Source organism: Cetorhinus maximus, chromosome 3 (assembly GCF_964194155.1).
Source record: "Cetorhinus maximus chromosome 3, sCetMax3.hap1.1, whole genome shotgun sequence".
NCBI classification, from domain to species: domain Eukaryota; kingdom Metazoa; phylum Chordata; class Chondrichthyes; order Lamniformes; family Cetorhinidae; genus Cetorhinus; species Cetorhinus maximus.
This window is the reverse complement of record NC_135881.1, coordinates 92144981-92172267: the sequence shown is the minus strand read 5'-3', so window position 1 is coordinate 92172267 and position 27287 is coordinate 92144981. Positions and strand designations below refer to the sequence as shown.

Sequence of the window (27287 nt, the reverse complement as noted above, 5' to 3'; positions counted from 1 at the left end):
ATTAAAGATTCTAATTTGACTGCAAGTATTTTGTGGTTCTCTGCTAGTAATCAAATAATTTTCTTACTAAGTCTTCTACCTTGCCTCTGGGGCTTTGCAGTGGCAAGTGGGTTAATGCTTCATTCTGTTGAGTTGGCATTGATCAGGTTTTAGCCCTATTCCACTATCAAGCAAGAAGGTATTGACTACAGTCAGCAGAATCTTCCATGCAAGGGAAGATTGAGAGGGAAAAGTTGGACATGCGCAATCCTTGATGATGCGACTTGGGGTACTGCTAACAGCCTAGGAGCAGGTCGCATGCCTTACTGTTTCAGCTGACAATATCAAGGCAGATGGACAATCAGTACCCCATCATTTTTCTTTCAGAGTCCTAGTGAAAAATTATTGAGCCTTCAAGTAATTGTGTTTCTGTTAGCCACAGATGAGTTATGTGCCATTTAAAAATTGCATTTGCTTGAGATAAAAATTGAAACAAGTTTTAGTTTAAAAACCTGAGAAAAGCAAAACTTTAACTGGTTAATATTCAAAAGCAAGTCCATTACCTCATATTTTGAGATATTGCTCAACAGCAGAAATAAATTTTTGTCTCACACACTGCAGCTGGATAAGCAAATTTTATGAAAGTATTGATTTACTTTCAAACTGGACATTAAAAACTCAGCTGGCTCATTTGCTTTTGTTCTGTCTTACTTACACTCTGTCTCACTTCTCCAACCCAACTTGACATGTTCTCTAGGGGAAAAAATGAGGCTGTCGGCTAAATGTTCAGTTGAAAATTAACACAGATTCATCCAATTTTCTACTAAAGAAAGAAGACAGTGTAGAATTTAAAAATTAAAAATAAAAAAGGCCACAGATGTATAATCAGTATTGTTCATCACACTTGAAATGTGTTTTTTCTCTTTAAAAAAGATTTGAAGTTTATGCATTCATGCAGGTGCATCAGCATCTACATCCTCGCTGTACCTGTCATGTGGCTTCCAGCTAGAAACCATCATGCTATCCCTGATTACACTGTTATTTTAGTTTGTTTTCAGCTGCTCCACTCCAATCTTAACTTTTACGTGCAGCCCACCTCTTGTGCCTCAGCCTCCTCCCTATCCAATTCCTAGCCACTCTCTATTACTTTCCTGCCCTCCCATGTTTGCTGACTTTCTTAATACCAGAGCAAAAGATAATATTTTTTACTCTTCAATAACAAAAACTTGCATTTATATTGTTCCTTTAACCTAACAGCATGTTGCAAGGCACTTTACAGGAGCGTTACCAAACAAATTTTAGCATTGCACCACACATGGAGATATTAGGAAAGATGACCAAAGGTAGGTTTTGAGGAGTATCTTGAGAGGCGAGAGAGGCAACCTTCTCCAATCCATCCTTTTCAGTTTTAGTCTCATCTCCAATCTCTCTTCAAGATGCTTAAAATGACTCTGCTCCCATCCCATCTCTCTCGAAACACCCTTTTCAAATTCTTTAGATTTGTTTTTGCCCACCTCAACATTGTGACTTCCCAGGCTGTTACTCCAACCACAGTAAGTTACCTGTCATTGCCCCCTAACTTTAGACAGCATTTGACATGGTCAACAATGCCATCCTCTTCTGTTGTCCAGCTCTGCAAAACTGCTAATTGTCCCAGCGTGACTAAGAAAAGAATGGATTTGCATTTGTTTGTCTTTCATGACTTCAGGACATACCAAAACACACACAGCACACAAAATATTTTTGAAGTGTAGTCACCTTGTTGTATTGTTAGCTGGAGATGCTTTGCTTATTAAAAGCTATTGGACTAGAAATAGAACCCCTCGAGGTAAGTTTTAAAAAAAAATTGAAAGCTGTTTGTTGTGTCAGGAGGAGCAGGAGTTTGGGCTGGGGCTGCCCCTCTCATCTTCATCCTGAATATGCCTGACCCCAGACTCCAGACTACCCAAATTCCACCAGCCCAAATCTGGCAAGCTGCCTCCAGACCTCTTGTTTGGGGATGGTAGTTCACCATTCCATGTAAATAAGACCTGGCTAATAAAATGGACCATTCTTACCCCTGCACCTCCCACACAGCCAGCTTGCCCATTCTGTTGGCATGATGCCCAGGAATTAGAATTCCCTTTCCATTTCTGTGTGTCTGTAGGACCAAGTTTTTTTTTTTTAGTTTGGACTGGACTGCAGCGTTTCAAGAAGGCAGCTCACCCCCCAGCTTTTCAAGGGCATTTAGAAATGGGCAATAAATGCTGGCTTAGCCAGCGATGCCCACATCCCATGAATGAATAAAAAAAAACTAACCTCTCACCTGCCTTTTGAATATTTTAGAGCCTTGTACTTCCTCCTGCACCCTTAGGGCTTTCAGCTTTGCCCTTCCCCTTCACTATCTTTGACATTGCCTCAGCAGTACTTTAGAGTCATAGAGGTCTCCAGCACAGAAAAAGGCCCTTCGGCCCATCGAGTCTGCGCCAGTCAAACAAATACCTAACTATTCTAATCCCATTTTCCAGCACTCGGCCCATAGCCTCGTATGCCATGACATCGCAAGTGCACATCCAAATACTTCTTAAATGCTATGAAGGATTGTGCCTCTACCATCCTTTCCAATGAGTTCCAGATTCCCACCATCCTCTCCAATGAGTTCCAGATTCCCACCATCCTCTGGGTGAAAAAATTCTTCCTCACATCCCCTCTAAACCTCCTGCCACCAAGGGGAAAAGTTCCTTCCTGTCTACCCTATCTATGCCCCTCATAATTTTATACACCTCAATCTTGTCACCCCTCAATCTCCTCTGCTTCAGGGGAAATAACCCGCCTATCCAATCTCTCCTCATAACGAAAACTCTCCAGCCCAGGCAACATCCTGGTAAATCTCCTGTGCACTCTTTCTGGTCCAATCACAGCCTTCCTCTCATGTGGATTCCAGAACTGCAAGCAATACTCTAGCTGTGGCCTAACCAGCATTTTATACAGTTCCAGCATAACCTCCCTGCTCTTATATTCTATGCCTCGACTAATAAAGGCAAGTATCCCATATGCCTTCTTAACCACCTTATCTACCTGTCCTGCTACCTTAAGGGACCGGTGGACATGCACACCAAGGTCCCTCTGATTCTCGGTACTTCCCAGGGTGCCTATTCCTGTGCCTTGTTTGTCCTGCTCAAGTGCATCACCTCACACTTATTCGAATTAAATTCCATTTGCCACTGATCAGCCCATCTGACCAGCCCGTCTATGTCCTCCTGTAATCTGAGGCTACCCTCCTCACTGTTTACCACCCCACCAATTTTCATGTCATCTGCGAACTTACTGGTCAACCCTCCTACATTCAAGTCTAAATCGTTTATATATACCACAAACAGCAAGGGACCCAACACTGATCCCTGTGAAACCCCACTGGACAGAGGCATCCAGTCACAAAAAACACCCCTCGACCATCACCCTCTGTTTCCTGCCACTCAGCCAATTCTGGATCCAATTTGCCAAATTGCTTTGGATCCCATGGGCTCTTATCTTCGTTATCAGTCTCCCATGTGGGATTTTATCAGAAGCTTTTTTTTTCTTTCTGCAATTCCTATCTTAAAACCCTCTTTCTTGCCTTAACTTTTCTTCCTGCTTTAAATACCGCTTTGAATTTCATGTTTTTAACTAAACTTTGAATCACTCTTTAACCATTGTCCTTTGGCTTCCATCAGTTTTCTTCTGTAAAGCTGTAGTCTTGGGTGTTTTTCTATGTTAAATGTGCTGTATGAATGCAGGTTGATTTCCATTAGGCATTTTTTTAATATGTATTTGTTCTATGCAGAACTGTAATTGTATCTTGAAGATACTTATTATAGGATGTTATTTGGCTCCTTAAATTGATTTGGGCTTTGTAACTCATTTTGTGTGTGTGTTTCTTTTTAAAATTATCTTTTTGTTCATGCCAGTGCACACACAAATGAAACTCTTGTATGTTTGCAGCTGAATAAACCATTTTTAAAATATTAAACCACTAGATGTCCATACGGGGGAATAATATCAACAGAAGAGACCTGATGCACAAATTGGTGACTAAAGATGTCCAAACTTGATAGTAGTTTGTGAGGAAAAAGTTTCTTCTTGAAACTGCTTACAATTTCTGTGCCTGTTTGGTGTCCTGCTTTGTTAGATCCTGCTGTTTGTTAGAAGGCTATAGGGAATCCCTGAGCATTGCATGCTGATTGATGGCTTTTAGACAAAATTTCAGGGGTGGTTGTAACCTAGTTTACTCCAGGGACCATTGCATTAAACTGGCAGACAAAAGAAAATGCAGGTCTATTACCCAGCTCTAGTGGGTAGACGTTCAGTCTCCAAGCACCATAAGATAAGCACACGTGGAGGAACGAGAGTGCATCAGGGACTGGAGTGATCTATGGACTCCTGTGGACTTGTAGCTAGAGGCACTAACTTCAGCATGTCAATCTGGATTAGGCATGGGAAAGATGACTGGTGGGCTTTTATTAAAAAAAAAGGTTACTATTCATTTAAATAGTTTCTGCTTTGGATCTGTGGTATTTCCCTGAAGAAGGAAACTCAGAAAACAGATTTGCCAGAAATTAGTTCAGCTATCAAACTATGCTGCGTACCAGATGTAAATGCTAATTAGAGTACCTAGGGGGAGAACGGATTACTAATATCCTCTAGGCAGCACCATACATTAGAGGTGAAAACCTCCATTGCATAATACAAATTTTTATATGCACGGAACCATAGGAAAGCCTGTCACTGCTCCGTTATTGACAGCACATGTATCTGCTCACCAAGTCAGTTTAAAAGGCTGCAGAAATTGTAGAAGGAAAAAACTATATGCTGTAGAAATTAAACTTTACTTTCTATATTTATACTGATTAAAATAACGTGCTTTAAGTACAAGTTTAACTTTTACTATAATTAAACTGTAGCTGAATATAAATGGCGCAATTAAGTGGTGTTTTCAATTGATAATTCCCCGTGTAAGTTTTTTTTACTGCATGAATAAATTGTGGAGGAAAGGCAATACAAGTACAAATTGCAGTAGAAGGCAGCAGTGCCTCTGGGCTACAAGAATGATTAATAAATATAATGTAATCTGTAGTTACAGAGTGACATTACTGCACGCTAGAGGGCATGGTTTTAGATTTTTCAAACCTCAACGAATTCAACACCATTACAATCAATGTGTCAATCTCTCCTGCAATCGCACTTTCAACAGGAAAACAAATACAGCTTTGTTTTAAGACATTTCAGTTGGATTTAGTACATGTTGGACAGCTTTAATTAGCTGTAAAATATGCAACATTTAAATTTGGTTTCATATATTTAGTTCTGTGACAGGACATATGATTCTAGCTGGTTAACTTAATACTGGGGAAAAAATTACGATCTTGTGTAGATCATGGCTGATCAAGTTTCATAGACATTCCATTGTCATGTTCTTATAGGGTGCAAGGTAAAGTTATATGGAAAGCAGGAGCTCTAGTTTTTTTGAAAATCATGAATTTGCAAGTATGCATACACAAAGCTACAGTATCCCCACTTAACTGATGTAAGTGATCAGAATAACCAGACTGGTTATAACCTAATCTGCTGATATAGTGTACTTTTGTAGAAATTGAGGCAATATGCAATCAGCATGGTAGATTTAATGGCATAGAATACATAGTGCTGTTTCATAACTGCTCACTCACATCCATTTCTTGACTTGACTTATTCTGTTAGAGGTTTGAGTAAATGTTGGTTGCAGTAAAAGAGCCCTGTTAACCAGCTAGTTTTATGAACTAATGAGGGATAATCCGTTTTAAACTTCCCTAAACTAAATTTGTATCTACCTAGCAGGAGCTGTAAATTGGATCATAATATTTTGATTGTGAAAATAGATTTCATGGGAACATGAATGGGCCATTCATTCCCTCAAGCCTGCCCTACCATCCAACCAGATCATGGCTGATATGTACTTCAACTCCATTAGTTGACTTAGCTCCACATCACTTGTTAGCCTTACCTAACAAAAAAATCTATTGAGCACAGCTTTCTCCAACTGTCTGAGCATCCACACAATTGTTTTGGTGAGAGAATTCCAGATTTCTCCTACGGGAAGTAATTTATTAGACAATTATATAAATTGAAGGCAAAATCTACGGTATTTGTGGCTGTAAGGATGTAGTAATGCTGTACCTATTGTGTGGGATTCCAAACCTGATTCTCTTGTGATTTTTGTTTTAACAATAGTTGAAAAGTAGATTTTAAAAATTGAAGGTTTACCAGTGTATAAAAGAAGGGAATTTTGGAGATTTTTTTTTAAGATTAGCTTGTGCTAAATAAATTCAGTTCTCTAACTGGTGGTAGAGTTGCTAATAGGATTTTATTTTTATTTCAAGCAGTGAGGCACTCCTTCCCTGCTGTTTTCAGTGTGCAGCTGAGCAAGCTGCAGCTGCACATTCCCACCCACCTATAGCCAGAGCCCACGGGACAGTGACACGTGTTAGATTCTTAGCATGTTCTGTTACTGCATCTGATGTGAAGTGAGGCAGAGTAAGTGAGGGTAGAAGTATGCTTGTGCATTTCATCTCTATTGATCCTTTCTTTTAAAAAAAACTTAAAATTGATGAGAAATTAGACACTCGGCTGCTTCAGCAATAAAATGAAAAGGGAAATTAATTTCTATAATCCAGTACAGATGTTGAATTAAATTTCATCTATCTATAGACAGGCTTCTTGGGGTTTTTTTAACCTCTTAAAAGGTCAGACTCTGGTCTAAAATTGATTTCTTCTTCCTGTACACTGGCCCCACCCCAAACAAACTTTCCCTCTTCTTGCCATCCTCAGTTCACTAAAGAGTTTGTGATCACATTTTTATTATTTTGAATTTAAGGAAGGTTTTATTACAGCACTCGAGTTTTTCACACAAGTGGAATGAATGTGTTTTTGTATTGACAATGCAAGTTATTTACACCTTGTGTCTTTCACATTCCTGATCAAACAGTAGTTGCATTGAACATCCCTGCACCTGTCAGCGCATGTCAGAGCTGAATCTAATCAAGAGGAAAGAAGATGAGTCTTAGATCTTTTTTCCACTTGTCCATTCCTGAAGGCACTGACTCATGTTGGTAATGCAGTTCCAGAAGTGTCGAACATAAGGATGTACAGGAGCTGAAAAGACTTCTGTGATCCATCCAGGTAGTACCATATCACTTGATGTATTTCACATCCCCCTAAAAAAAATTCTGCAGGAAATTATTCAGCTGTCTTGTTTTTGCTAATACAAACAACTATCTTACCCCCCCCCCCCCACAACCAACTCTCCTGGAGAACCATTTCATATATTCGTTATCTGTGTAAGGTAGTTAAATGTAAACTCGTTTTACCCTTCCTCTAAGTGTTAATCTGTGCCCTCTTGTCATTGACGTGGCTGTTAAATGTCCTGATGCTTTTCTATGCCCTTTAAGATCTTGAATAATTTAGAAGATCGCCCTTGAGTGCTCTCTTCAGTGTAAGCGTTCCCAGCTTCTGCAACCTCACTTTTATAACTCAGGTGCTAAATGCCAACCGTTAGTTCAGTTGCCCTTCATTACATCACGTCTAATATCTGACTCTACCTTTATCATTTGGTAACCAGAATTGTGTTCTTCATAAACTTGATCAGTTCCTAAGGTTTTTCCTGTTTGCTTTCTTTACTGGTGCTGCAAGTGCTGCTGGTTTCAGCAGTCTTATTATCCTGTAAATTAATGTGATTTAACCTAATTTGCCAGAGTTGATGGCTTTGCATTTATCCACATTAAGTGATATCTGCTTTTCAGCTTAAGTTCTGTATTTCTCAGGATGCCCTTCAGTACTTTCCCAGCAATGGAAGTCAAGCTGATGACTATATGGTTATATCTGTGCTCCTTTTTTATAGATGGGTATTGCATTCATCCTTTTCCTGTCCTTAGGCATCCGCCCTTTCCAAGGATTCTCTAAAGCTACCTGCTCAAACATATTAATTTCAACTGGCTACATTCCTCTAAGGTACAAAGAATCTGATTCAGTCTTGACTGACATCAGTTGTCTTCAGCCTTTCCATTACCTGTATCAGTTATTTTTTTATATAGTCTCATAATTTTTCATTTAAATTTTACATATAAAAAAGAGCAAAGCCCAGTCAGCCTTCCTATCAGCGCAAAACAAACTATTCATTTAACATACTCAACAATTCCTTGGTCCATTCATTTAGTGTCACTTTTGAAGTCCTTAGGCCGTATTTTGCCATCCCAACATTAGGCAAACCCGTATTGGGAGGGGCTGGGGTAAAAAGAGGTAGCAACTTGTGTTGCTTCAGTCAGGACCTTGAATGTTTTTTCTGGTGATGTAATGGTGGATGTTCTGGAGTAAGCATTCTTCATTTACCCTGATTTACCAGCTTTCATGAAAGATGTGTTTTGGATCTGCCTTATGTTGTACATTCCCTATTTTTATTCTTCCATGGGATATGGGTGTCGCTGGCAATGCCAGCATTTGCCCAGTACTTGTGGGACCCCACCCCGAATCCCCATCATCTGGTATTTTTAAGGGTGTGAGTTGCAATCCACACTGAGCAATTTCAATGTTGGTGGCTTCATTGCAGGTCTGGTGATTTCAGACCCAACCACCCCCCCCACAATTTTCATGGATTGGGCAGACTTCTGAAAGAGGAGTGGTTCATGCCATGCCAACTCAGAGGTGTCATGGGGAAAACCTTTTGTGGAGTCAGAAACCTTTTGGCAGGGAAATTTAAAAGGTGTTGCCAATTTCAAATGTCATAAGATGCTGTATGATTTTAAGTGTTTTTAATGCAGTGATTGTTCTTAATCTTTGTTCTTAAAAGGTAAATGACTGTTAAGTTGACCAACATTGTGAAAGTGGGAACATCTTCAGATGCATTAGAGTATTTTATCCACTGGATAAAGTGCTCTTCTGCATTGAACAGTATTGAAGTTAAGATTATACTGTGGCAATTATACCCTGTGCTTTAACCTTTTTATTGATTGACTGTTCAGCCATTGAAGCAGTGGAACAGACGGCTGAATTCTTTGACTGGCAAGTCAGCCATCTGTTCCACTACTTCAAAGCTTTAATGCATTTGGCTCTGGAGGCTTTGTTGACACAGTTGTGCAATGGAATCTTATTATGTATGCTTGGCTAAGCTCCAAATCCCACTAATAGATTAAGCTCAGCAGGGATTATTGGTACAGCTGCCAGGAGGACTGAGTTTTTTTATATTGATACTATTTTCATGGTCATAAAATTATGTCCAGGAGGTGGGATTGCTACATCAGGAAAGCCCCCATTTATCCCACCTCAGGGGAAAATCCGGATCCTTCTTTCCCTGTCTGCCTATTTGTTATGAAAAAATGTAAAAGCCTTTCATTTAGGCATTTTTCTTAGTGATATCAATTGTGTTTCCCAATTTGGCTCTTTTGACTGTTTATTTTAATCTACCTAACTTTGCTCATTTCACAGACAGACCAGAAGGCATGTCTTTATACTTTTTGCATCCATATCAATTAATCCACTTCTTTGAGTGGTATATGATTACTTTGTAGTGACAAAGTATTCTTGAAAGCGTTCCAATTTCCCTTTCTATCCCCGTCTTCTAAAATACTTGTTCAGTGTCTCCACCCAACTACCCCCATGTTCCCTGAAAATTGCTTTCCAATGTTCGAGGTTTGCTAATTATTCCCTCCCGCTAGTGTAAGCCTTAAGGGAGATGATGGGGTAGTGGTATTGTCGCTGGACTAGTAATCCAGAGATCCAGGGTAATGCTCGGGTTCAAACCCTGCCATGGAATTTGAATTCAATAAAAATCTGAAATTAAAAAAAGTTTAATGATGACCATGAAACCATGGTCAATTGTTGTAAAAACCCACCTGGTTTACTAATGTGCTTTAGGGAAGGATATCTGCCATACCTCTGGCCTACCTGTGACTTCGGACCCACAGCAATGTAGTTCTCTTAAATGCCCTCTCAACTAGGGCAACTAGGTCGCCTAGCCAGCGACGCACACATCCCGTGAATGAATATTTTTTTAAAAACTTGTGCTCTCGGCTAACACCCTGATAATGTGGACAGTAGCTGTCGATTGCCAGGTACAAAGAAAAAATATGTTTTGTTCCCCTGGAGATTGTCACTGATGGAATCGAACAGGGAAGTTAGTTGGGCCCCTCCATGTTCTTGGAAAATGAATCCATAGGCAGCTTTTGAGTTGCTATTTTGTGCATTATTTGGATTGTTATTGGAAGCGAGGTGCAAATAATAAATACTTGTCTGTCACTGACAGTAACATTCTACTTTAACTTCATTTATAGCAATAGTACAATGTTGTAGAAATAAACGGCCGACCTCTAGTTTAATGATGAACTACAACCTTGTGAAATTGTTGAACAGTAAATCTTTTTGAATGATCCACTGAGCACATTAATAGTTTAATCCATTCAGGGAGTATGCTACCTTGACAGTGTGTACAAGTAAGGGTCATCAAGGAGATGCATTTATTTGAGGCAGAAAATGGAAAAGGAACATGAGAGCAGTCCTGGTCAGTTAATGTGGATCGCTTGACGGAAAGGATTTTAATTTGAAGCCTGAAGTGTTGAAGTTGATCCATCCAATTCCAACTATGTAATATAATGTATTAATGAGACGTTGGTATAATTTCAAAATTGAACTAAGTGTAATAAACTTGGATGAAATCAGCTCACTCCATGCCTCATTGAACAGTGTATGGTCATCTGTTTTGTACCATGAGATGGTAATCTTGAATACAGGTGCTGCAACTTTGCCCTCACATTACCAGTGCATGGCTGAGCAAGTGAAACTGTTCCCAAGACATAGACAAGTTAACAGTTCATAATGATGAAGTAAAAACAAATCCTCTCTGAGGTTTATGACTCAAAACAGTTTTGGTAAGAGCAATTTGATGTCGTCAAATGAAACCTTTTGCAGAATCTTCCCCTTTTTCTGTTTTTATTTAAATGTAGCTCATTTTTCTTTCTGCTGTTGAATTGACATTTAAAATTAAGATGCTTTTGTATTCTTTGCATAAATGCGGAAGTCTGGCTTGTGCATTTGTGAAACTTGTGTTGCTTCAGTCAGGACCTTGAATGTTTTTTCTGGTGATGTAATGGTGGATGTTCTGGAGTAAGCATTCTTCATTTACCCTGATTTACCAGCTTTCATGAAAGATGTGTTTTGGATCTGCCTTATGTTGTACATTCCCTATTTTTATTCTTCCATGGGATATGGGTGTCGCTGGCAATGCCAGCATTTGCCCATCCCTAATTGCCCTTAAACTGCATGGTTTGCTAGGCCATTTCAGAGGGCAATTAAGAGTCAGCCACATTGCTGTGGATCTGGAGTCACATGTTGGCCAGACCAGGTAAGTATAGCAGATTTCCTTCTCCAAAGAACATTAGTGAGCCGGATTGATATTATCAATCAATAATAGTTTCATGGTCACCATTACTGAGACTGGCTTTCAATTCCAAGTCTTTTAAAATCTATTTTTAGAATTTAAATTCCATCAGTGGGATTTGAATCCATTAGCCTGGCCCTCTGGATTATTGATCCAATGACATTACCACCAAGCCACTGTCTCACCCTTAACAGTTGTTGTATTAATTTTGCTATACCATGGATGATTTACCTCTGAGCATGATCATGCTTCTGATGCCATGGGCTTAACTCATACAGAAACAGTTGGTCCCTGGGCAGAAATATTGCATCATTGATTTACCCAGTGGTGGTTGAAGAGTCTAGGGCTTGGTTGGCTGAAGAAGGGACCTTTTTGTTGATTTTTCAGCCAATGAAAGGCCAATTTTTCCAATCCTTTTTTCTCACCCCAGACTAGATTGTGTCCTAGGAGTTTAAGACATGAAAGTTTTTTTTCTCCCGAAAGAAAAGAATATTTGGAAAATGGGGAAAAGAAAAGAGAGGGAATGGAAGGATTAAGCAAGCAGACGGTGTTTATATTTGAAGCATTTATTTACATGTTATACAATTAATATAGTTCCAAAATTACTCCTTATAAGCAAACTAAGACGCCATGGACCTGTGGAAGTCTGATGGTTAAGTTAGTGTGGAAAATGTTGCCATGCTTAAAGTTACTTCTGACTGCAAATGCAAACACTAGTTTGAAATTGCTTCTATAATGTGAGGTAAACCAGAATTGCAAAAATGTTCAGAGGCTCAAATTCATTGAGATTCAGAAGACGAATCGGAATTTCACCAATTCCTTTTGTTGCTGTTTGGAACTGTTATGAATTACTTGTTTTCCCTCTCTGGTTGCAACCATTGAATAAACAAAATAAAATGTATGCTATCTTTTAAAAACTTTTATTTTCTGTTGTTTTTAGGCCATGTGGTTTAATACTTCAGCCCATAGTGAAATAGTAAACCTCGATAGTGGAAATATTGATGAAATCTTAGGTAAGTGCTCCTTCAAAATTTTATCTAAGTTTCTTCATATGACAAGGATTGGAATCAGAGTCCATGTAGACTCTTAGAATGTAATCTGCTCAGGACTGCATCATGTTTGAAAAAGAAAAACTTGAAAGGGTATGGAAAAAGCACTGGGGGATTAGATTAAATGTTACAACTCTTTCAGAGACCAGCGAAGGCAAATGGAACTGAATAGCCTCTTCTATGCTATAAAATTCCACGATTCTGTGGAATTGTAATAGATGCAATCTCATAGACTGAACACTGAGACATCCAACTACTTTGTTTGAATATTGTGCAGTCCTCCCCAGTATTGTTGGCAGTCTCCCTGACCAACTTCTTAATTTCATCTTCAGCCTCATTTTTAAAATAATCTTGCTTAGGTATTCTGGTCTCTTTACTTAAGGAGAGATATACATGCATTGGAAGCAAGCACCAAGGCTCCTTAGGCAGCACCTTCGAAACCCACGACCACTACCATCTAGAAGGACCAGGGCAGCAGACACATGGGAACACCATCACCTGGAAGTTCCCCTCCAAGCCACTCACCATCCTGACTTGGAAATATATCACCATTCCTTCACTGTCGCTGGGTCAAAATCCTGGAACTCCCTAACAGCACTGTGGGTGTACCTACACCACAGGGACTGCAGTGCTTCAAGAAGGCAGCTCACTACCGCCTTCTCAAAGGCAATTAGGGATGGGCAATGAGTGCTGGCCTAGCCAGCGATGCCTACATCCTGTAAATGAATTTTTTAAAAAAGTTTATAGAAGATTTACGAAGCTAATCCCTGGGTTGAAGGGGATGTCTTATGAGGAAAGGTTGAGCAGATTTGGCCTATACTCAGTCGAGTATACTCAGCCCTTGCCACCAGCAGGCCTCTCCATTGGACGTGGGCTGCTATGTAGGAAGTTACCACCACCCCCACCCACCCCACCCCAGGAATACCTGCCAGAGTTTACCTGGCAGATTGCTCATATGATAGGACGAGATCCTGAAATGGCCTTTTGCCAGTGCGGGAAGGCTGTTCTCGATCCTTCCTGCCCCAGACTTAATGGGGGGAATGGGGCGGGGAGTTGAGAAGGCAAGAAGGATTTCATCTCGCACCTTCCCACCCCTGGCACTGCCCCCCACCCCGCCCCCTTCCCAGCCTGCCTCAGGGAGCATTAAATTCTGACCTGTATCTACATGATTTGCACTTAAAAACATGGTATTTATAATATCTTTGTTAACGCAGTATTTGTAGCAGTATTGTTTAGCTAATGTTCAAAATTTTAAATGTGCTCTGGAAGGTACTGTGGAAATGTTAACTTATTGTAATTTTTTTTTTGCTCCCCAGGCAATGCAGATGTTGCACTAGTAAATTTTTATGCTGATTGGTAAGTGAAACATAAATAATGCATTTGCAAATTGACTTTCATATTTGCTGTTGGGATGTGGTGGCATTGGCAAGGTTGCATTTAGTTGTCCGGTGTATCTTCTGCAACTGTTGCAGTGATGCTCCCACAATGTTGTTACATCGTAAATTCCAGGATATTGACACAATAACGATGACAAAATGGAAATATGAGACTTCGAGGGGAGCTTTAGTACAATGGTGTTCCCATGACATGGCTACTTTTTTTTACATTCATTCATTGAATATGAGCTTCACTGGCTAGGCCAGCATTTATTGCCCATCCCTAGTTGCCCCTGAGAAGGTGATGGTGAGCTGCCTTCTTGAACCGCTGCAGTCCTTATGGTGTAGGTACACCCACAGTGCTGTTTATGAAGGGAATTCCAGTGACTGAAGGAACAGTGAAATATTTCCAGGTCAGGATAGTGAGTACTTGGAGGGGAACTTCCAGGTGGGGGTGTTCCCATCTATCTGCTGTCCTTGCCTTTTAGATGGTAGTGGTCGTGGATTTGGAAGGTGCTGCCTAAGGAGCCTTGGTGAATTCCTGCAGTGTATCTTGTAGATGGTACACACTGCTGCTACTGTGCATCGGTGGTGAAAGGAATGAATGTTTGTGGATGTGGTGCCAATCAAGCGGACTGCTTTGTCCTGGACAGTGTCAAGCTTCTTGAGTGTTGTGGGAGCTGCACCCATCCAGGCAAGTGGGGAGTATTCCATCATACCCCTGACTTGTGCCTTTAGATGGTGGACAGGCTTTGGGGAGTCAAGGAGTGAATTACTTGTCACACGATTTCTAGCCTCTGACCTGCTCTTGTAGCCACAGTATTTATATGACTAATCCAGTTCAGTTTCTTGTTAATGGTAACCCCCCCCAGGATGTTGATTGTGGGGGATTCAGTAATGGTAATGCCATTGAACATCAAGGGGCGATGGTTGGATTCTCTCTTGTTGGAGATGGTCATTGCCTGACACTTGTGTAGCGCGAATGTTACTTGCCACTTGTCAGCCCAAGCCTGGATATTTTCCAGGTCTTTCTGCATTTGGACATGGACTGCTTCAGTATCTGAGGTGTCGCAAATGGTGCTGAACATTGTGCAATCATCAGCAAACATTCCCACTCCTGACATGATGGAAGGAAGGTTATTGATGAAGCAGCTGAAGATGGGCCTAGGACACTACCCTGAGGAACTCCTGCAGTGATATCCTGGAGCTGAGATGACTGACCTGCAACCATCTTCCTTTGTGCTAGGTATGACTCCAACCAGTGGAGGGTTTTCCCCCTGATTCCTATTGACTCCAGTTTTGCTAGGGCTCCTTGATGCCACACTTGGTCAAATGCGGCCTTGATGTCAAGGGCTGTCACTCTCACTTCACCTTGGGAGTTCAGCTCTTTTGTCCATGTTTGAACCAAGGCTGTAATGAGGTCAGGAGCTGAGTGGCCCTGGCACAACCCAAACTGGGAGTCAGTGAGCAGGTTATTGCTAAGCAAGTGCCACTTGTTCTGTTGATGACCCCTTCCATTACTTTACTGATGATGAAGAGTAGACTGATGGGGCGGTAATTGGCTGGGTTGGATTTGTCCTGCTTTTTGTGCATAGGACATACCTAGGCAATTTTCCACATAGCTGGGTAGATGCCAGTGTTGTAGCTGACCTGGAGCACAAGTCTTCAGTACTATATTTCCAGAATATTGTCAGGGCTCATAGCCTTTGCAGTATCCAGTACCTTCAGCCATTTCTTGATATCACAGAGTGAATTGAATTGGTTGAAGACTGGCATCTGTGATACTGGGGACTCTGAAGGAGGCCAAGTTGGATCATCCATTCACACTTCCGGCTGAAGATTGTAGCAAATGCTTCAGCCTTATCTTTTGCACTGATGTGCTAGGCTCCTCCACCACTGAGGATGGAGATATTTGTGGAGCCTCCTCCAGTGTGTTTAATTGTCCACCAGCATTCACAGCTGGATGTGGCAGGATTGCAGAGCTTTGATCTAATCCGTTGGTTGTGGGGTCGTTTAGCTCTGTTTTATCACTTGCTGCTGCTTATGCAGTTTGGCATGCAAGTAATCCTGTGCTATAGCTTCACCAGGTTGACACCTCATTTTAGGTATGCCTGGTGCTGCTCCTGGCATCCCCTCCTGCATTCTTCGTTGAACCTGGGTTGATCCCCAGTTTGATGCTAATGGCAGAGTGGGGGGATATGCTAGGCGATGAGGTTACAAGTTGTGTTCAAGTACAGTTCAGCTGCTGTTGATGGCCCATGGTGCCTCATGGATGCCCAGTCTTGAGTTGCTAGATCTGTTCGAAATCTATCCCATTTAGCATGGTGGTAGTGCCACACAACATGGAGGGTATTCTCGGTGTGGAGGCGGGACTTTGACTCCACAATGACTGTGTGGTGGCCTCTCCTCCCGATACTGTCATGGACAGATGCATCTGCAGCAGGCAGGTTGGTGAGGATAAGGTCAAGTATGTTTTTCCCTTTTGTTGGTTCCCTCACCATCTGCTGCAGACCCAGTCTAGCAGCTATGTTATTTAGGACTCGGCCAGCTGGGTCAGTAGTGATGCTACTGAGCCACTCCTGGTGATGGATATTGAAGCCCCCCCACCCAGAGTGCATTCTGCGCTCTTGCCACCCTCAGTGCTTCCTCCAAGTGGTGCTCAACATGGAGGATCACTGATTCATCAGCAGGAGGTTTTCTTGCCCATGTTTAACCTGATGCCCTGAGACTTCATGGGGTCTGGAGTCGATGTTGAGGACTCCCAGGGCAACTCCTGACTGTATACCACTGTGCCATCACCTCTGCTGGGATGGTGACAGTGGTGTCTGGGACATTGTCTACAAGGTACGATTCCGTGAAGATGACTGTCAGGCTGTTGCTTGACTAGTCTGTGAGACAGCTCTCCCAATTTTTGAGGGTGTTGATTCCTGAGTCTAGTAGGAGAGACGTTCATCAGAGTAACTGCACTGTCCATTGTAACATTGACTATAAGAATTCCTATGATTAAATCAACTTGTAAATCTTTATACCTGGAGCTAGCTTGCTTTCTAGAGCATATTATAGACTGCTGAACAATTAGAAAAATAATTGAGTGTGAATATTGTAGACAGGTGATAGGGACGTGCATTAACTATGGAATTATAATTGTACAAGATTAATCATCCAAAAATGGATTGCAACAAGAAAAATGTTTGTGCTGAGAAAATGGTGATTTGGCAGTGTGTTTGGGACTCTGGTGTCAGTCAATACACTGCTACTTCAAGTAATTTGAACTTGACTCGAGTCTGAGTAAATCAAGAAGGCAACCAAAAAATGTAAGCGAGCATTTGGGAAATAAAAGCATAATTAGGTTCCATGTAAGAGTTGAACAAGATATTAAAAATATAGATGAGCATATTTGACTGGAAAGAGAAAATTGGAATGAGATATTGTGCAGTTCAAATTGATATTTAACATTTAAATAGGAAATGGAAAGGATACAAATTCAACACATTCAAGTAAGGAAAAAGGGGTAAAATTTAGCCCTCTGAAAGATCACATTTACATTTGGCTCTCTTTTAAGACCCTAGGAGGGCCAGTGAAGTGCTATTTTTATTTTAGTTGCTATTGTAACGTATGAAAACACAGCAGACAGTTTGCACATAGCAGTGAGATAAATGCCCAGATAATCTGTTCCAACGATATTGGCTGAAAGATAAATGTTGGCCAAGGCACCGTGAGAATTCCCTCACTCTTCACATAGTACCATGGGATCTTTTACATCCACCAGAAAGAGCAGACAGGGCCTTGGTTTACTGCCTCATCTGAAAGAAGGCACCTCTGATGCAGAACTCCTTCAGGACCACACTGAAGCATCGACCTAGATTTTGTGCTTGAGTCCTGGAGCGGACCTTGAAACCACATACTTCTGACGTGGGTGAGAGCCACTGAACCAATGCTGATTCCATGAATGAATAAGGTTAGATCAAATTTTTAAAAAATAAAACAACAGTACCACTAAATGGGACAGATAATAAAAGATAGGAAAAATGTAAGGTAATGTAGAAAATCTGCTAAAAAAATTTTAGCAAAGAAGGAGTGGGGCAGACAAAAAAAAAATTAAAGGTGAATTATTAAGATATTAGTCAAGGGAAGGGCCACAAAGAGATGAAGGCAGAAATACTAAATAAGTAGTTTGCCTGCTCTTTACAGGTGATTCTTCAATGAGAAATAGTATTAAAGAAGTTATGGGAAATTAAGGTAAACAATCGCCAATGCCCAGTTGTTTATGCCCAAGGATCTTGAAGGAAGCTCAGGAAGAAATAGAGGCTTTGACTTTAATTTTCCAACTGAAGGATAGCAGATGTAAACGGCCCTTTCAACAAAGCATAGTGAATCTTACTTCTGCTTTGGTAAACTATTAGAGTTTTTGATACAAGATTTGAGTTACTAGACAATAGGAGACGCAAGAGTTAATCAGGGCCAGTCTGCATGGATCACAAAAAAGCAGTTCGTACTTGACCTACCTTATAGAATTATTTGAAGAAATAACACAGGATATGCAATAGCTATGGTTTTATATAGTTTCAAAAAATCATTTGATAAGATACACAGGAAAGACTCTCGGCAAAAGTGATGGCAAGTGGAATTAAGGAAATGTAACCTGGATAGCAGGATGTTTGGAGGGCAGTAAGCAAAAAGTTGGGTTAAAACAAGTTCCTCAGAATGGAAAGATGTGGTATTCCACAAGGGTGTGTTTAGAGTTACTCTTATCCACTCTACTTACACATAAGGTCTGAATTTAGAAATTGAGGGAAAAAATGTTGAAATTTACTGATGATGTGAAATTGGGTATCACTAAATGTAGTGACAATGGTGAAAAACAGGCGACATAGAGGGGCTAGCAGGTGGGCAGACAGTGATGGGTACAGTCCAATGTAGAAGCATGTGGTGTTGGACATTTTGGAAGTAAGAATCAGGAAAAGAAATACCTTTTTAAGATTTTAAATAAAGAGATTTGTATTTTTATGGTGTCGTTTACATCATTGGAACATTGCAAGTACTTTCATCCAATTAATTACTTTTGCAGAGTGGTCACTTTTTGGTGGGAAAAAATTGTCCGTTTGTACACAGTAAGGTCCCACAAACAGCAATGAGATGAATGACACATTAATGTTTAGTCCCTCAAACATCATCACATAATGTTGACCAAACCAAGAGAATTTCTTACTATTTGTTCATCTAAGCAGGTAGGCAGGGCTCTGGTTTAATGGTCTAATTTAAAAGTTGGCACCTCTGATGGTGCAGCACTTTTTCAGTATGCACTTAAGGGTCAACCTAGATTAGGGGCTCAAATCCTGGAGTGTAGCTTGAACCTATATCCACCTAACTCAGTTGAGAGTGCTACCATTGAGTAGTGGAGATGTGTGCAGATATACTGGTTTTTAAAACTGGCAGCATAAATGGTTACAGTTGCTTAAAAAATGCAAAATAGTTATTGGCTTTGTATCTGGAGCCATAGAATACAAAAAGGAAATAGTACATTTCAAAAAACTTTGGATCACATTTTGAATATAGTGGGGAGTTTTGGGCACCCACCCCAGTTTTGGAACAAAACAATAGAAAAGATGTAGCTTTCATAGGCAAGTATATTACGAGAGATAGAGGCTGCAGTTGTATAGAATAATGGTTCTCGAATATTTTTTGCCTGCACACCACTTAGGTGGAACAAAAGACCTCATGGACTATCTACCTAATCCACCTGCTTTTGTTTGCCAGAGCAAAAAAATTCAACAGTTAATGGGAACATTTGTGTCTCATCAAAAACCAATGAACTGATGCCTAGTTCCAAGCTGGAGAGCTTCAGTCTCATATCTCCACGTTCACTTGGTTCCTCCTCTTTGTTTTCAGTGCCACAAGTGTTGAAAATCTGACTTTGCAGTTGTATGTTGTAAATGTAATATAAATCTCGCTTATAAAGCTATATCGTGTTGCTCGCGCCTCTGACAACTTGTGCCATGCACACGGGACCCAATCTGGTTGTGTATTGACACGCGAGAGGTGGGAGTGAGGGTCCTGGCCTATTTGCTGCATGGCCTTGGCTATGGCATTGTGCATCAGTGACTTGCACTTCGGACAAGTCCGCAGACCACCTGGAGGACCCAGACCACACTTCCTACAGGTAACAGAGAGACCCGGTAAGTTGGAATTTTTTTCATGACAACTTAAAAGGTTGTGGTGACCAAGGTTGTGAATATATAAATAGTAAAACATTTTTCATTGGTTAGTGATGGGGCACAAATCATAAGGGTCGAATGGGGAGATTAGGAAATGTTTGTTTATGCATAATATTGTTGAATACAGTCCATAAGTACTTATAGAAAGGAACAGCTTGAAAATGGAAAATGTGAAATGACATCAGGAGTGAGTAGGGAGATTGCAGAAGGGGGTTTTTGGAGAAAACCAGTAAGTAGTCACCGTTTAACCTTCTAAGCTGTCATTAAAAAAGTCCTAACTTCTTGGGTGTCTCTGTATAGCTGCAATAACTCATCTCTGATAAAATACTGATGTATGGAAGCTGCATATTTTCCATTGATTTGTACCAATATGATATATCCAAAACTGCTCTCAATAGTCAGTGTGATGCAAAATTTGATGAAATTTACTGGGCTAAGGAAAAGATTTGAGCTAAGTGACCAGACTCTGTGCTGTAACATTCTTTAACTGACTCTCAGATGCTGCTATCATGAATGTTAGAGGTGCAACAGACCTGAAAGTAATGAGAGTTCACACTGATGTAATGTTCTATTTCTGCCTTTTTCCCCCTAAATGGCTGGTAAGGGTTTCTTAAATGTACTTTTAAAAATTGCTTGTGTCTGGCATTGAGCCAAGTTTGTTTTGTAGTTATTACATAATTCAATAAAGTCCAGTTCTAAATAACTAAAATTCATGGAAATGGACACATTATTATCATAACTTTTTTGTCTTCATTGTTTAGAACATCCGTGGGCAAAAGCAGCATTTGCAAAGCTTTAATTAATCACAGTATGCATATATTGAAGTCTAGACTATTCTCAACAGATTTAAGAATTGATCCGTGACTGAGGGATAACTTCTTAGATTCTGGGTAATTCAAACCTAAATGCTTAAAAATACACTAGTGTTGAGCTGTTTTATGGACAATCCCTTCAACCTTGATTTGTGAAGAATACTGCATAGCTGTAAATGGATATGCTGTAAACTGATTTTTATTTTAGTTTTACCACCTAATAGTGAAAATATTATTTTCTGGAGTGATGGTAATAAGTGGGGTCAGTTTTTCAGTTTTATCTGGGAGCTACATTTATGTTGTAACCGCGGACAAGAGGAATTTAGTGAAGAACAAGTGTCCTTATCAATACCCACTTAAAAACCAAGCTTGTTTTTTGGGGTTTCTGGAATATGTATGTTTAAATAGTGCCAATTACGTTATTGGCATGATCTTGGAGGGGGAGTTTGCAACTGTAATTACTGTGCCTGAAATTAAGCTCTCATAACGCCTGGTCTAGCAATGCTGTCCTCTTCATGGCAGTCTTGAGTACTCAAACTAGTTGTTTGAAAAGAGACTCAAAAATGAGCAGTAACCTAAAATTTAAAAGGGTTGCTGATATAGGGGCTATTTGTTATCATTAGCAAAGTGAGTTCTGCATTACAGATGTTGAAATTAATCAGATAAATTTGGCTTTAAGCACAGATAATGCTGAAGTCTTGAAGTTTTCAATAAGGTTTTGAGACAAAGTAGGAGTCGTTCATATATGGGCAGAAAACAAAATTGTGCCTGGGATTAGACATGAAACTTGGTGCTAACTTTCTATACTATCCAAGCAAGAAAAGAAACTAGACCATATAGCATAATTCTCATTGGTGCTTCCTCAGAGAATACAAAGTTTTTAAATTTTGTATTAGACTGAGCAATACGGCCATCAAGATGTGAAACACAAATATGGTTTCTGTGAGATTATAATATTTGTATCATAAATTAATATTGTAAAAGGTGGGTGTAGAAGAGGAAATATAAGCTGTTGACAAAGGGACAAGGGAAGATCAATTTAAGAAAATATAGGAAGAAATAAGAATAAAATTGTATTATAATCTTATATAGTTTAGACTTGGGTGCAGTTACTTCAATTTTTTTTCTACTAGGTGTAGATTCAGTCAAATGCTACACCCCATCTTTGAAGAGGCCTCTTCGGTTGTGAAAGATGAATTTCCAGACTCGAAGCATGTAGTCTTTGCCAGGGTTGATTGTGACCAACATGGTGAGTAGCCAAGTTCAAAAATAACTTTGGAAGTAAATTTGACAACAGAATGTGGAAAGTAGCAATAACCCAAGCGAAGTAGCACATTGATACAATTTTCCCTTACTCCCCGTGCATTTGAAAAGGCAAACCGCTGCCAATGTTATCTGAATGTTGCCTGTTTCTGCAGTCTGATACCATAGTTAAATTGAAAGTTAAATTGGAAGTTTAGCTAGTCTCAGAATTGAGTTTATTAATGAATTAATAGCTGAGCTATATTACAATGAGTTTTACATGAGCGCTTTAAATACTGATCCAAGTATAAAATGTAATTTACTATTACTTTGAACATTTCTCAATAGAAGTGGAATATAAAATCAAATTCTTTAAGAATATGCTTGGATGAGCTTGACATTTGATGCCCAATCTCCTCTCAGTCGTAAATATTTTTCAGGAGCTGTAATTGGGAACATATTAGTTTAAAATTAAAATATGAAAGTTGAATCAAAGTTTTGCTTTTCCTTCTTCTGTTACAAAAAACATTCCTACATTGTTTAAAATAGAAATCAAAATTTTATGACATCCTTTTGGACAGTCATTGAAAGCTTGTCAGTTTTTACAAGTCTTTTGTTTGTGAGACATCTTTCTCGAACTATTTGTAACCTAACACAACCACCTTGATTTCCACCCACCCTATTTCCATTCGTCCCTTCCAAAAGTGGGGATTTTGTTTGGTTTCCGTCCCTGAAGGATATTAGTGAACTAGCTTTCTTTCCCAGTTTTCTCTTTTCCTGCGGAAGATTACACAGCAGGCAGCCGCCATCCAGTGTCTCGCCCAATGGCCATCTGTTATATTCAAGATCAACTCTTAAATCATCACAGGCAAGCCCAATGCTAGCCCAACATGATGTTCACAGCAAGAACTGACCAGTGTGAGCAAGGAGACTTGGCAGAATTTTTTTTCTCATTATCCTTAACCTAGACTGTGATTTTCATGGAGGTATTCCTCTCTTTGTGCTCCTGGAGTAGCGAAACCAAAATTGTATGTATGGTTGAAGTGGAAACGTAACATTTGCTTGGGGAGCGGAGGGAGCTATCGACCCGCCCAACAAAGTGGGAATGACCAGAAACACAGTTAAAATCGGTTCTAAAGCTTGCTTTTACTTTGTTCCTGTTCAGTTCTCACCCACCATAGATGGGCCTTTTTCATATTGTTCAATGTGTCCATCTGACTCGGGTGAGAGCCTCATACTAATGCACGAAGCAGGCGTTTTGAGTCCTTGAGCAATAGTAATGATACTTGATGGTGTTGTCCACTATAGCCCACAAGAGTGTCTCATATGATAGTGGTTTTCTGTATGTTAAAAGTGCTCCGTAGCAGAGAAAAATCAGTGGGAATCATTCAAAAAGGAAATAGTGAGAGTTCAGGGCCAACGTGTTCCCGTAAAGCTGAAGAGTAGAACCAGCAAGTCCAAGGAACCCTGGATGTCAAGAGATACAGAGAATTTGATAAGGTTAAAAAAGACCATGGCAGATACAGAGGGCTGCAAACAATGCAAGCCCTAGAGGAGTATAGAAAATGTAGGGGGTACTTAAAAAAAAAAAGAATTAGGAGAGCAAAGAGGGGGCATAAAAAAACACTGGTGGGCAAGATAAAGGAAAATCCCAAGGCGTTTTATAAATATATTAAGGGCAAGAGGATAACCAGGGAAAGAGTAGGGACCAGAGGAGTCCATGGAGCCAGAGGACGTAGGAGAGGTTTTGAATGATTACTTTTTTCTATGTTCGCTATGGAGAAGGACAGTGTAGGTGTAGAAATCAGGGAGGGGGACTGTGATATAATTGAACAAATTAGCATTGAAAGGGAGGAGGTATTAGTGGTTTTAGAGGGCTTAATCGCCACTTGGACAGGCAGGGATTAATCAGGGATAATCAGCATAGCTTTGTCAGGGGGAGATCATGTCTCACAAATTTGATTGAATTTTTCGGGGTGGTGACCATTTGTGTAGATGAGGATAGTGCAGTTGATGTAGTCTACATGGACTTCAGTAAGGCTTTTGACAAGGTCCTTCATGGGAGAATGGTCAAGAAGGTAAGAATCCATGGGACCCAGGGCAATTTGGCAAATTGGACCCAAAATTGGCTAAGTGGCAGGAGTCAGAGGGCGATGGTCGAAGGTTATTTTTGCGATTGGAAGCCTGTGACAAGTGCTGTGCCGCAGGGATTGGTGCCGGAACCCTTGCTGTTTGCAGTGTACATTAATGATTTAGACATGAATATAGGAGGTATGATCAGTAAGTTCACGGATGACACAAAAATTGGTGGTGCCGTAAGTAATGAGGAGGAAAGCCTTAGATTGCAGGATGATACAGATGGGCTATTAAAATGGACAAAGCAGTGGCAAATGGATTTAATCCTGAGACGTGTGAAGTGATGCATTTTGGGAGGACTAACATGGCAGGGGAATACACAATGAATGTTCAGACCCTAGGAAGTACAAAGGATCAGAGGGACCTTGGTGTACATGTCCATAGATCCCTGAAGGCAGCAGCACAGATAGATAAGGTAGTTAAGAAGGCTTATGGGATGCTTGCCTTTATTAGCCAAGGCGTAGAATATAAGAGCATGGAGGTTTTGTTGGTCCTGTATAAAATGCTAATTAGGCCACAGCTGGAGTACAGTATGCCGTTCTGGTCGTCACACTATAGGAAGGATGTAATTACACTGGAGAGGGCGCAGAGGAGATTCACCAGGATGTTGCCTGGGCTGGAGCATTTCAGCTATGAAGAGAGACTGGATAGACTAGGGTTGTTTTCCTTCGAGCAGAGAAGGCTGAGGGGGGACCTGATAGAGGTATACAAAATTATCAGGGGCGTAGATAGAAATAAACTTTTCCCCTTAGTGGAGGTGTCAATAACCAGGAGGCATAGATTTAAGGTGAGGGGCAGGAAGTTTAGAGGGGATTTGAGGAAAATTGTTTTACCCAGTGGGTGGTTGGAATCTGGAACACACTGCCTGAGTGGGTGATAGAGGCAGGAACCCTCACAGCATTTAAGTATTTAGATGAGCACTTGAAATGCCATAGCATACAGGACTACAGGCCAAGTGCTGGAAAATGAGATTAGAATAGATAGGTGCTTGATGGCTGGCACAGACACGATGGGCCGAAGGGCCTGTTTCCGTGCTGTATAACTCTGAATAAAAATGTGGAGCCACTACTGGAGGAGGGCCTTCAACACAGTGAGATAGTGAACACTGTTGACATGATTGACACCTAGGCAACCCAAAGGGTCCAACAGCTGCCTCAGCAAGAAGTCTTCAGCATTTTATTGAGTATATGAACTGAACAATCCCTGCTCCCCTGCATTGACAGTGATGCCCAACTCCTCCTCTGCAAAAACATTGCACCAAGTCAAAGACTAAATTTGATATTCATGTCAGCTAACATTGCAGGTCACCAACTACTGCAGGAGCAGCCACTTCACACACATTTCAAACAGCATTATGTGTTGTTCTGAAGATCCTTCAGATGGTGAATGGGAGGAAATATCAAGCAGTGATGAAAGTGATAACTCTGACTGAAGGAGTTGGGACACTGTTTTCTTCTTTCTGTCTGTCTGCAGAGATCCTCTCTGCACTTCTGAACTACCTTATTCCAAAAAAGGTTCTGGAGAAGACTGAATTCACATACTGTGGATGTATGTATAGAAAGTCCACCTCGGCAACATTTAATTGCAAAAATTAATTGCTTACAGAAATTGCCCTGATGTGGGCCTCGTGCTTGTCTTAAGCTCCATATCTGAACCTCTTCAGTCAGGTTTGGGCCCTGTCTCAGCATGAAATAGCACTAATCAAAGTCACAAATGACATCACCTATGATAGTAGTGCACTGTCCCTTCTCTACAGCCTATGGCATAGTTCACCAAACCTTCCTCTGCAAACTACTCTCCTCCATTGTCCTGCTAAGTAGACTGTTCTCGTCTGGTTCCACTCTTCCTATTCCAGTGTTTGCCAGAGAACCTCCAGCAATGGCTTCTCTTTCACACCTCCATAATATTAATCCTGGAATCCCCCAAAGATCTATCCATGGCCGCTTCCTATTTCTCATTTACTTGCTGCTCCTATATGATGTCATCAGTAAGGTTTCGGATATATGTTGATGACACCCAGCTCTACCTCACCACCACCATCGCTTGACATCTTCAATACTGTGTGCTGTCCCTGGTATCCTGGTGGCCTCTCCCATTGGTGTTTGTTCCTCCTGTCCTGCTTCTCTTCCTCTAGTTTACCTGCAAGAGAAGCTGATAATGTACAAGTAGCTTAATATGTACTCTTGTTTCTGAGTTTTCAAGATGTATGAGCTAGCTCCTCATAGTGTGCACAATGACTGGAAGAAACCACAGGTGTAGTTAAGAGGAAGAAGTGGTTCTGAGGCCAATTGCAGGTTTTAAAAGTCTGAATGTAAACATAATTGGAGGTGCAGTGAAGGTTCCCTGCTGACTCGAGAGCTGTGGGAAGGGAATGATTTATTGTGCGGGGACTAAAGTAGAGTCCTACAGGGCTGTGCTCAGTGTAAGAGAGATGTGACAGGAACTCTTTTATTACTATCCCTGGTCAGATCATTATTTGTTTTCACTGCGGTGCAGCCAGGTCCTGGGGAAAATATTGATGACATTGACATTTTTTGCGCGCTCTCCCTGTGCATATTTGGTATTTTATCTTGACACCCGGTGCACATCAGAAAGAAAGAGGACATTCCTCCAGCTGGCCTGCTGGTCAATCAGTGCCTCCACCACTGAGTCAGAGAACCTGAAGAGCCTTGTCCAAATGATCTTGCTGTCTACTATCCATCACTGTGTAAAGCACTTTCCCTTTAAAATGTAGCATAGGATGCCTTTAAGTCATGCCAAGTGGGGCATGGCAGGGTGGTCAAGCTGGCAGCAGAAAACATGCTGTTTAGGCAGCTCACAGATCTGATTTAAAAAAAAAATTAGGCCGTCCCATGAAAATGGCAAGGGACAGTGAAGCATTTACACTTCTGATTTGCCCTGGAAATTTACCCCTCTTCACTTCATTCCTATATTTAGTTATTGCATGTGGAATGCCATATAAGAGGACTGAAAGATTATGAGCAGTAATACAATGATAAAAACAAAAAACTACTGCGGATGCTGGAAATCCAAAACAAAAACAAAATTACCTGGAAAAA

At 40.7% G+C, this 27287-nt stretch overlaps 1 protein-coding gene across 1 annotated transcript in view; it reads left to right on the top strand.

The window, feature by feature from the left end:
- Nucleotides 1-27287, top strand: part of erp44 (endoplasmic reticulum protein 44) — a 111636-nt gene that overhangs the window by 35103 nt on the left and 49246 nt on the right. Inside the window, exons 2-4 of the mRNA XM_078538678.1 lie at nt 12339-12411; nt 13764-13803; nt 21984-22099. Of these exons, the coding sequence (XP_078394804.1) occupies nt 12339-12411; nt 13764-13803; nt 21984-22099 (229 nt within the window). The remainder of the gene's footprint in view (nt 1-12338; nt 12412-13763; nt 13804-21983; nt 22100-27287) is intronic.